The 12,223-nt window shown below is 41.0% G+C and overlaps 1 protein-coding gene across 1 annotated transcript in view; it reads right to left on the reverse strand.

Annotated features, from left to right (window-relative positions):
• loxl2a (lysyl oxidase-like 2a) overlaps positions 1 to 12,223 on the reverse strand; it is a 34,178-nt gene that overhangs the window by 18,844 nt on the left and 3,111 nt on the right. Inside the window, exon 3 of the mRNA XM_033626807.2 lies at positions 9,903 to 10,078. Within this exon, the coding sequence (XP_033482698.2) occupies positions 9,903 to 10,078 (176 nt within the window). The remainder of the gene's footprint in view (positions 1 to 9,902; positions 10,079 to 12,223) is intronic.

Consider the following 12,223-nt stretch of genomic DNA (forward strand, 5'->3'; position numbering starts at 1 on the left):
GAAGAATGTATTGCGAGGGAATGCAAAAGTGTTTCAGAAAAAAAAAAAAAAGAAATCCCACTGTGGCCTTTTAGAGACCCCACAGTTTGCACATATGCTTGAAAATACGACAAGTCAAGTTGAAAAATCTGAAGCTGAAATCTTTGTTTAAACTTGTTAAGTGTTGCAGAGAGGCTGTAGCAGATTGGATGAATGTCTGGAATTTTTGCTCCGTCTTTGTTGCGTCTTCAGAGTTCAGTGCTTGGTGTAATGGCCTGAAGGGAGTTGGTGGGCAAACATACATGAAACATGACAGCACAGACCTGTCAAATCCAGCTAACAGTGTTTGGGTTTTTCCCCCCAAAAAACTTAAAGGGAATAAATTGTAATTCACTAGTAGCATGTTGAAAGTTACTGGAAATTCAGATAAGACGTGAAATATATCAACGTTATTATTCTCACTGTAAAAGTGAGCCAAGAACCTGAAACAAACCAGTAGAGCACAAAAAGAGAAACATTAGTCTATCCCCTAAAGGAAAGTGTGGAAATCCAGCCAAATGTGTCTTCATAGACTTCTCACGTAGCAGCTTGGATTTCTTGGAGGATCGCAACAGTGACAGCGCTTGATAGAAGATGAAAAGAAAAATGTGGGACGTAAAATTCTAATTGTAAATCAAGATCTTAAAGAGAGACTAAAGACAGAAGCTGCCGACAGAGTTCAGGTTGGGAGAGTGTCTGCGGGTGGTCCAAAGTCCACTGACTATAAAGGGCTGTAAAGCCAGTTGGTCAGACCATGGGGTCATCAAGCACAATAAGTATCATGTGTCCTGACGACCCCTAAATCAGAAGGGAATGGTCACCTTTGACCTCCAGTGCTTTACAGGATAACAGCTACCTAATAACTCTGCCACTGTTCGTTTCCCTCTTTGAGCCAAGTCCTGCAGTTTGTTCCTGGCTGGGTGCAAGGGTGCACTGTGGGTGCCAGACGGAGCCAAAACTCTGAGCTGCTCCGTGGTATGCTGATCTCAGTAATTTCGTAATGGTCCGCTTCTTTCATTCTGCAGAAAAAGCTAACATCCAGGCATGTCTCCCAGAAATATGAAACGTTTGCCCACAGGGTGGTTTCCTGAGATGGCGTCAGCCTGAGGGAATGTTCAAGGCTTCAGGGTCTCTGAACACTAAAGACTGCAATGCAGGAGGAGCCACGACTAAGTCAGACTGTTTCTACAGTGACCCCGGTCCTCCCACTGACCGCAGTGGTTAGCGCGGGTAAAAACCACTCTTTCATGAAGAGATTCCAACTGGCCATAGCATGACACCGTGTTTTCCGTTAGTGCCTGGCAGGATAGGAAGGCCATGAGACGTGATCATGATCAGGGATCTAATATTCCTAATTCAAAACCTATCTTTAAAAAGTGAGGGGATGTAGAGCTTTATTCATGGCTTATAAGAGACATGAACAACTTAAAAACATGTAAATCAACATGTGAAACAGGTAAAACTTCACCTGATACAGAACATGGAACCAATAGAAAATGTCAGTAATCAAAGTGAAGCCAGGTGCCAAAACAAAAACTCCAGACAGAACAGGGGGTACGAGGTGAGAATGAAAAGGGGGCACAGAGATGGGTCTGACCAGTGTTGCACTTGGCTCGCAGAGAGGAAATCGGCCGTCTCAACGTGTGAGACTAAAGAGAAGACAGATATCCACAGCTGGGATCAGTCCAGGCATTTCCCCCCCAAACCCAGACCACCAGACATAAACTCAGCATAATCCTGTTTGGCCAGGGTCCAATTCTACACACTGGTCACTTTTTAGCACTCTTTATGGAAAAACGCAGGGAAATTACAACACAGCATAAAGAACATGGCCCAGCGATGATATTTTATTACGTTCAAGTGAAAATACCATAATATCAATTTGGAAATATGGACTTAGGGAGAAATACAGGATGTCATATTACATATGCATGGATAGATTTTTAGATTTCAGAGATAACAACCTGCCAGCACCTATAAGTTCACTAATCTACACCTTGTATCTCGTTTGTTAAATCTGTATAAAATCCAAAGAGTAAAAATGACAAGCTGCGGCCAGGCTACCTATTTCCTCCAAACTCTGACCATTTTGGCAACCGCATCGGCCTAAATATGTGACGAACATGTAATGAGTGCAGGCTTTCCACTCCGCAGGTCACACTGAGGTTAATTCTCTGCTCAGCATTTCTATAAAGTTGCTTCATCTTACAGTCACTCCCTGACTGTGTGTTCTGTAGTGAATCATTCATTCTGTGGCCTTTCCCCAAAAGTACTCCATTCCTGTCCTATGTAAATAAATCATAATAGCCAATATTTCATGAGTGAAATGTTTGTACCTGGTTAGCTGGACTTGACGGCAACTGGCTGAACAATATTGAATTCAGAAAATAACTCTTGGCCTTGTTTGTAAGTGGTGAGTTAAAAAAAAGAAGAAAACAGTCTTTATTTAGCTCTATTCATTACTGGTCTGTGAAGAACGCTTTGACCATTACTGAACTCTTTCCAAATGGAGAGCAGACTTGTTTTTCTGACTGGGTGCCCCTCAGTATGTAGATGTGTGAACATGAGACTGTGGTCTAGTCTAGCCAGTGTGTCTGACTAATACTTCCACTGCTGTGCATTTCTTCCGCTTTATTCAGCCCTCCAGCCCCGCTGCACGTTTATCTACACGTGCCCCCCGCACTCACCCACCACTCCCGCCCCACCTTACAAAACATGGCAAGTATGAATGATAATCACTCCACAGTTTAGATGAAAAGCAGGGGAACAGCAAGGCTCTTTCAAATGACTTTCACATCTGCCCCACCCCACTTTCTGCCTCACTGGCCCTAAGTTTGCCTCACTGACTTGTCTGAAGAAGTGTATGTGGGTGTGTGCATGTGTGTGTGTGTGTGTGTGTGTGAGATTAACTGTGTGTTTTGCATCTGGAATACCTATCAGTGACTGCTCCTATCATGACAAGCGAAAAGGAAAAGAATCATTCCTATAGGTAGAGCAGACACATGCACATATATACACCGGCATTGAATTCATTTTAAAAATGTATAAATAGCAATATTTTCATAATCGTCTTTCCAGTTTTCATGCTAAGCTAAGCTGACCATCTCCTAGGTGCAGCTTTATGTGTTATGGCCAGACATAAGAGTGGTATCAATTTACTCTCATCAAACTCTCAGCAAGAAGCCAGTGACTTCCATGCATGCTACTGAAGGGTTTACATTACCTAACCTACATTGCTACATGCTAACGTAAGGAAAACTTGAAAACCTGGTTGCCGATTTTGTCAATTTCTTCCCGATTTCAGATCATATTCCTGCTGGAATATGTCCGGTTGTGTTTAGAAGCTTTAACTGGTAACGGAAAAAGTACGGCTACAAACAGTCATTCACTGGCTTCAAGTACACTGCTATGTGTAGCTACATGCTAACATCAGGGAAACATGTAATATTGGTTGCCAAATTTGTTAATTTCTTCCCAATTTCAGATGATATTCCTGTTGGTACATGTCCGGTTGTGTTTAGAAGCTTTTACTGGTGATATTTTATGGTAGAATATGCCACTATACTCCAGTTATTCCAGTCATCACCAGTCAGTGATGGTGCAGTGACACAAAGATGCGGAAGACCTGCAAACACTGGCCAATCAGAGCAGACAGGGCTTTTTCTGGGAGAGCAGCTTAAAGACACAGGTGCTGAAATGGAGTGTTTCAGACAGAGACTGAAGAATAGGGGTGGGGAGAAAATCGATATAGCAAAGTATCGCAATATTTTTGTGTGGCAATAAAGTATCACTACACGGAAACCAAGTATTGATTCTTATGATATAAAGTATTGATATTACAAATACAAATTAAACTTTTAGTAGCCTACTAGAATAATATAATCAGTTGCCTTTTCAGTTTACTAGATATATTTTGCTGTTATAAAAATGACTGACGTGAGATAAACAGAGTAAGTACTTTATTTCAATCGATAAAACGTTTAATGTTGACAAAGTTTTCCTTTGACAAAATTTGTCACTGAAAAAAAAAAGGTAATAAATTACACTACATCTCAGTCTATCTTATCGCAGTACTCAGCATATCACAACACATTTAAAATCACAATAATATTGTATTGTGACTTATATTGCGATAATATCATGTCATGTGGGGCCCACCCCTAGTCAACAGGTGTTCATCACAGACAGTATAAGAAAAACAATGCGTTTTTGACTATTAAAGCATGTAAACCTGTTTTAGTAGAAACCCAAAATATAAGTATTAAATAGTTTGCATACTGAAACATACCTCTACACCAAATTGTGGACTGAGGCTTTAACATATGCCCATCTAAAAAAACTTTTATCTCACATCTGAATAGCCTAAATTATGTAATATCTGAAAGTCTTGATGCATATGTGCACTGCACATACAATAATTCACATTTACTGAGTCTCAACGGTATGCTCATAAAGTGGATGTATGAATAATAAAAGTCTGAATTTTGGCCACTGTGCAGCAGAAAGGAGAGCTAAGGCTAAGGCCACAGTGTGATCCAGCTGTTGAACATGTGATGAATCTGTCTGCTCCTCTATTCACAGGGGAGAAACCGCCCTCAGTCTCCTGACACACATCAACCTTTTCTCCCCTCGATCACTCTCCTCCTCACAAGCCTCTTGCATACATCATGTTGGAGACAAATCCAACTTTGGCTCGGGTTTCTTTTTGTTGTATAGCAGCGACTGCGAGGAACTGGAATTCTTGTAAGCCGACACCGTCGTGCATGCATGGAGAAGAGCAACCTTTGCTCTGTTTAGATATGCAATGGATCAAAAGGCTTTTAACCACTGCATTCTGTTATTACAACTGGCTTCTGACGTCTTTGTATTGATTCTGGATGTAAGTGTTTGGTTGGAGTAAACACACTAAGTGGTGCAGCGGGCAATTGCAGCTGCTTTTGGTGCTCTTTTTTCCCCCTCCCCTCAGGAAGAAGACTTCATCTTTCCTCAGGAGATGAACTCATCCAGACTTGTAATCTGTTTATAATAATGTCCAAGGTTCTGGAAGCAGTAGTGTTTTATTTATCTATCTGAAAATTGCTTATTTTCTTTACCTACACCAGTTTGTAAATGATCAAACAGGCATGAATAAGTGATTCAAGCTTACTTAAACTGCAGTTCCCACTGGAAATTTCTCTTCTACAGGGGACAGTGTATGGGATAATGCCAGCAATTCCAACTTTTTAGAAAACCATGAAAAATCATGAACCTTTAATTATCCCTAAATGAAGGAGATGTATTTAGCAATGATCCTGTGGGCACTGATGACACGTGAAGCGGGCCATTCACACGTGAAGAACCAAATATGGCAGACTTGGTTTAAAAGTCTCTACTAACAAACAGATGCTAAACAAAGGCTCTTGCCATCTTATTGTTTGGTTCTGCTGACAAATGTATTCCCTCCTACTGACTGAAAGACCAAACACATGCTCATAAATTAAGCAACTCTGCCTGGTTAGACAGACAATAAAAAAAGGCATAAAAACATTAAAGGGGCATTAGATGCGGCATATTAAGATAATTAACATAATTCATGACAATGACTCAGTCAGCCAGGAATGTAGGTTCTGTGTCAGGAGTGTTGCATAATTAGCTGATGGTGGCAGGACATATGGCTTTGTATTCAGTGGACAGATCGGTAGCAGACAGTATAAGGACTGACAAGCAGCAGTTGGGAAGGTCAGACGTTATGGAGGATCTAACTCGCTCGTTTTCAGGTTCGTACTTGTGCTCTGGGTTTCTTCTGGAAATTGTTTACATGCTTTAACAGGGAAAAACACTTTGTTTTCCTTACACTATGTTCTGGAACACTTGTATTTATCCTCCATCTGAGACACTCCGTTTAAGCCTGCCTCTATATGCCCCTTCCTATAAAAGTGTTGTCTGCTCTCATCGGTCAGCACTTACAGTTCTTGTGCATCTCCCATCACTGCACCGTCATTACAGCTGGGGAATGACTTTATTAATAATGCTGGAATTTTCTACCATGAACAATCACCAATAAAAAACTTCTAAACAAAACCCCAGGGTTTCCCACGCATACATTTATTCGTGCCGGCCTGCCAAGATAACAACAACTGATGCCACACTTTGTTTTATGTTTTTGGAGCTGGACCATTCATTAGAAGAGTTATTGGAATATATATGCTGTTCAGTTATTAATTGCTCCACGCTCTCGGAGCACAGAGCGTACTCTGGGTACAGATTGAGCAGTAAAAGCTGCAGGCACAGTGAAAGTGAAACTTAACCATGTATTGCATTGGGTCTAAGAGTTTGCCTTTACCCGCTTTTGCAGCAGTTGCTCCTCTCATCCATCGAGCTGATCATATCAGCTCTGCCTCGGATCGACTGATCAATTATCTAACCTGCAGCTCAAATGCCACAATCTCCTACTGAGGGGTAAAACAACTAGGAAGAGTTCTGCATTCATGAAACTGCAAAAACCTCTAATTTTAGAGAGGGGATACAGAATGATATGAAGAGACACACAACACCCCCCAAGACATGTTAGCACATTTTAGCAACGTTAGCATGTAGCTACATGTAGCAGTGTACGTAATACAAAAATTTGCTATAGCGTGCCTGGAGCACATAACCATATACAGAAACCTGTCATGCACCAACTTCAGCTTGTAGCCAAAGTAGGAAAAAAACACTGGAATGGAACAGTCAGAACGGTCTGAAGCCTGAGGTTATTAATAATAACGATACATCCCCTTTAAACGACCAATGTGACAAGAGCTTGGACTGACTGAGAAAGACACTCAGAGAAAACTTGATATAAATGTCATATTTGGTAAACTAATGCCCTCATATTAGTTCCTCATATAGGGTAACGTGTCTTCAAATCCAACGTGTGCCAGTGGAAGCTTCTGTTTTCATTAATGACAGACTGATGCTTTCAGTAGACTATTATTTGTGGTCAAAGCCGAACTCACCAGAGTGAGCTTATAGTCTTATCTTCACATATTCCCATAAGCTAAAAAGTAGTCTCATGATGTATCTCTCACAAAAACAAAATAATTGCTGTTTGAAGAAACTGGAGGCAATACAAAATCTGTAACTCAAATTCAGTAGTTTCGCCTAAATCATATCAACATGAACAGACACATCACTGCCACTACAAGTTAGGAGAGTACAGACAAAGCCCCTGGCAAGCTGCACACTTCATATTTCAAACATATAACGATTTATGATCTTGAAAGTTGGAAACCATTCACATAGACGCAAAAATACCAACTGCTCCACTCTTTTAGCATTGACCTGGACTTGGACTGTAGTGCACGCTCGATTAGGGTGTTAACTTTCCACATTGAGCACAGAATGTCAATTCATGCTGTGAATAAACAGATTCAAGGAACAGTGCTGCCCATTGCTGACGTCAGGTCAAGCATGGTTAAGGAGGTGTAGCTACACCTTTTCCCATTCCTCTCCCCTGCGACTTGAAAGGCCACCGCCAGACCAAGGAAATATTTACAGGGTGGTGGACTGAAATGCAGTAACACCCTAAAAACCTTAAATACACAGGACAAACAGGGGGCAAGAGGGTGCTGCCTACACACATGGCCTGTGAAATAAGAACACTGAAAATATGGTTCAGTAGTCTGTGATTAAAGATTTCTATTTCTCCTGTCTTCTATTCCTTCCTTCCCATGACTCAACTCGGCATGAGAAAGACACACAGGGATATCAGATAACCTTCAGGTGTGTTGCCTTTACTGAAGCCAGTAAAAATCACAGTCACTCTTCCAGCAGTTGTAGAAAGTCTGGCAACACAGACAAATCTCCCACACAACTTCTAGTATGAACAAACAAAACACTCTGGTATGAATGCAGTCATGAAATATCAAAGCATTGACTGTCTTCTGAGCTGCCAAAGAAGCGTTGCTTCATTTCTATCAGTCTGGCTTTAACAGGGAAACCCTCTATGGCAATATCTCAGACAAGCTGAAATAATACCTCTGTCCTGTTCTCTCCCTCCCTTTCTCCCGTCATGTCCACAAACCCACACTGACTTTCCATCCGGTACAAAGGCGTTCTCTGCAGTCAGACAGGATGGTCTTCCCCCTCTCTGAGTCATCTCCAAAATCTCCCAGGCTGCAGAGTGGGGGTCTGTTGTGGGCAGGGATAGACTAATAGGAGCCTGGCAAAGTCATTAGTGCAAATGGTGGAGCAAACAGCTCGACATTATGCACTGACTTGTAGATTGTTTCACTGGCTTCATGTTGTGGCAGATGTGACTGAAAACGTGAGAACTGCTGTCTCATTTCTTCCAGACGCTGATTTAGTGTCCATAAGGCCATTACTTTGATTACCACTTGTATCCATTTAATCATACAGTGCAACATACTGGATCCGGCTGCAACAGCTGTTCGTAAGTACTTATTAACTAAGCCTCATTATAACATAAGTGTTTCCCTGTACTGAGTGGAAATTTATGCATCACTTCATTTAAAATAGGATGTACACATACCAGTTTGTACATAGAGATGAATTTTAAAGAACATTTATGCCCTACAAACTTCCAGCTGTAACTTGTACAGTTAGCTTGTTAGCTTAACTGAGGGAAAAGTAAAAGACTTAAAATTATGAAATGTCCCTTTAGGACATAACGGCATTGCCTCGATATGATACGGGAGACACGTCATCAGTCAATGCCTCAAGTTGCTGAGTTATTTGGGCGTGGCTCTCACTATAAATGTTTGCCTGTTGAGCTCCCATTTCTTTTTGCCTCTCAACTTAAGTGTGACATTTGGTTACACGTAGGGCTGGGGGGAAAAATTTATACAGCATAGTATCGCGATATTTAGGTGAGGCAGTATCGTATCGATACACAAACTCCAAGTATCGATTTTTTTTATTATACAAACTATTAATATTTCAAATACAAATTAAACTTTTGGTGGCGTACTAGATAAAACAGATGCTGACAAAGTTTTCCTTTGGGGACATAATTTACAGTTGAAAAAGCCATACAACCGGATGAGCAAATGATACCTACATTTACAAAAAGATTGGTTGTTAGGTTTAACCATTTTTTTTCTGAAACTGTAAGTTTTGGCAGTTAGATTGCAGCTTGTGATGCTACAGCAACTTCCTGTTTTCATGGTTGACTGTTTTTGATTAGACAATGCAACAGATTTTTCATAGCAACCCATTTATAGATTAACAGAGTCTCAACTGGCCAAGGTGTTTCTAAATTTTGACTGGTGCAACCTAATTTAATAAACCACTACTTTAAAAGCTAGCTGAAACATAGATTTTAGGAGGGACTTTGTTCACAAACTTTGTTATAGATTTACAATAGCTGCTGCAACCAAATCCTGGTCTATAAACAGATTCTCAGTGGCCCAGTTTGGAGCAGTTATTCAGTGAATCCGAAAGATAAATGGATGATCTGTTTTTCTTACACGACACGTGGGTTATTTTGTTTAGGACCTGTTGCATAATTTTACAATGGTAACCTACAGCAGAGCAGCAAAAATATTGCTCCTCTTAATAATTGCAGACAGACATTACATTCAGTCCAATGATCTGTCTGGCTCAAATCTGGAAACTTGGAAGGATTTAAAGAAAATACTTTGAGTTCCTCTGAGCTCTGCACTATGATAAGGTTTTTCTTTCATCTGAAGCCTATCCTTTTTTTATTGTGCTGAACATCTGTTTAAGTTACGTGTGCGTACTTGAACCATAAGTGGATGCTACTTCAGTGTTATTAACTATGTGATCAAGCGATCCCACCCTGGTGTTTACATTTGTGAGTTCATGTGCGCGCATCTGTTTACTGTGAGGGTCCTTTATGTGTCCAGGTTTAATTGTCAGTGTGCTGCTCCATGGGAACCTACCTCATCCATGTTGGCCTGGTTCTGGATGAACTTGAAGCCTGGAATGCGCTTCTGGGTGCACACCACTCCGACATCTTCTGAGTGTTTGCAGTCCGACACTCCAAAGCCATTGGAGTGACACTGAGCCAGGCTCTTCTCTGCGCCAGAGCAGTGCACGTTGTCTAGCCAGATACGGCCTGGAATGGAAAGAGAGGCAAAGATTTAAAGACCCAATGAAATGAAAAATACATTTTCACAGTTTTAATCATGTGTCCACTCATTATTGATCATTTATCTATTGTAATATGCCAAATATATGTCAAAAAATCAGTATCCAGTATCAGTATCAGTATCCAATCAAATAAGACTTTGTGTAACTCACTAGCCACACCGGTCAAATAAAACCACACTTTACTGTTTGTGGGTTGGAGAAGCTAGCTATCAGAGCAATATGGAGAGACAGAAGAGATGTGTGTTTGGATATCAGTAGGCAAAACCTTTGTTTTCATTTCAAAAACAATGTGGCAGAGGTCTAACTCATTCATCTCTCCCTCATCCTCCTCCTCCTGATCTAACGGTGAGGAGGGTGTGTGTGGAGCCGACAGTCCTCAGAAGCGGACTCCACTGTAGCTCTGTATCATGCTAAACTCTAAGCCCACCCACTTTTTAGCAGTCCAGACAAATGCAAAGATTTGACTTAAAGCCTTCTTGTAAACGTACACTGCTCAAATATTCAGTTTCAATGGGAAATATGTGACAGCACAGAAGCTAAAGATGCTCTAACTTCTGTTTCACAGGGACTTTAAGAGGAATTCATATATTTGTGCTGCTTTCTTGAACTGCATGACCTGTTTTATGCAAGACATGGTTTAAAGATGCACATGCTGTTTCTGAGACTTTTATTAAATATTGTGTGTTTCACCCCTGCTATCACAAATCAAACCCTTTACACGTGCAGCGCTGGTGCAACACTCTTCCCACTGAGCTGGCTACAAGCGTCAGTTCCCACTTACCTCCCCTAATAAGGGATTCATTCTGGAGAAAATATAAATGTACCATGGCAGCTTAAACCATGCCTCACACCATTTTGTCAACTATTTCAGCATTTCCACTTAAGTCTAGTCACACAGACAGTAAACCTACTCACATGGAGACGTGTTTGGTCTCCAGCTTAACCTGACGCATTCTTTCAGCAACTTTCAGCCTGCCCAATAAATGTTGTCATGGCTGAAGTGGATCATCTGCCGTCCAGCTGGCTGTTCTGAACCAGCCGTGAGGAAAACCACAGAACTGTAGCCATGGAAACCACCAAAGGACTGCTCATCATTCTGACAGTCTGAACATGTTGCCGAGGAACATCCTGATCATACCGAGAAAGTGACTGCATGTTATACAGTCACGTAGCAAGCTCCTGGCAGAGAGATGATTACCTCTGGAACATTTTCACAACAGGAGCCAAGTCCTCTTGGTGCTGAACTACAGCAGAGTTTCCATGTGAGAAGCAGCTTGGTCTCAGTACACCTTTGTCTAAACAAATAGTCAGCATTGTCAGTTGTGATAAAGCTGCATTGCTGCGTTAAAACTATCATTTGCAAATCTTATGGGACTGTAATTTCACAAGCCAGTGAAAAGAACAGGAAGCAGAGTGCAAAGCGAAGCCATGAATTTTTTGATTGGGCTTTTATTGGCACTTTAAGCCAGCCACTTAACTCCTGCCATCCTTCACTAAAAATCATAACACACTGGAAGGAGCACTGTGTTCCTAAGAAGATCTAAATAAAATGGATTTTGTCCAGTTGCATCAAGTTGTAGTCTGAAGCAGAGTTTTCTGTCTGATTTTGTTTTTTTTTTGCACAAACATGATTTCACAACTGCAAATAATAGCTGTGTGAGGGCAGCTGAGGATCCCATCAACATCGCTGCAGGAAAAATGCTCTGCATCCAAAAGGGATGTCCCTGTACTTGTTATGCAGCCGTGTCTTCAATTAAAAACATTTGGTGGTTTCTCTCACTGGTGTATAAGTCATCATGATGGGAAATGGAAAATGCTCTTGATCACTTTTATAGCCATGTTTCTCCACTGACAACAAGAAAATAGATAAAAGTAGTTTCCATTCAAGCACATGCACACAGCTAGTCTGGGCCTTAAATACTCTCCTTTCAAAATTAATTTGTTACAGACTAAACATATTGACAGGAAGAGAAGAATCCTCCTCATCATTGCCTTAAAATGTCTGGTAAGTCTTTAGTAATAAACTCCCTGTCCCTCCCATTAATAAGAAACCTGCAACTTTACAACATTCAAATTGACATGTGTCTTTTAGCATACCCTAACTCATCCC

The sequence above is a fragment of the Epinephelus lanceolatus genome, chromosome 1 (assembly GCF_041903045.1).
Source record: "Epinephelus lanceolatus isolate andai-2023 chromosome 1, ASM4190304v1, whole genome shotgun sequence".
NCBI classification, from domain to species: Eukaryota; Metazoa; Chordata; class Actinopteri; order Perciformes; family Serranidae; genus Epinephelus; species Epinephelus lanceolatus.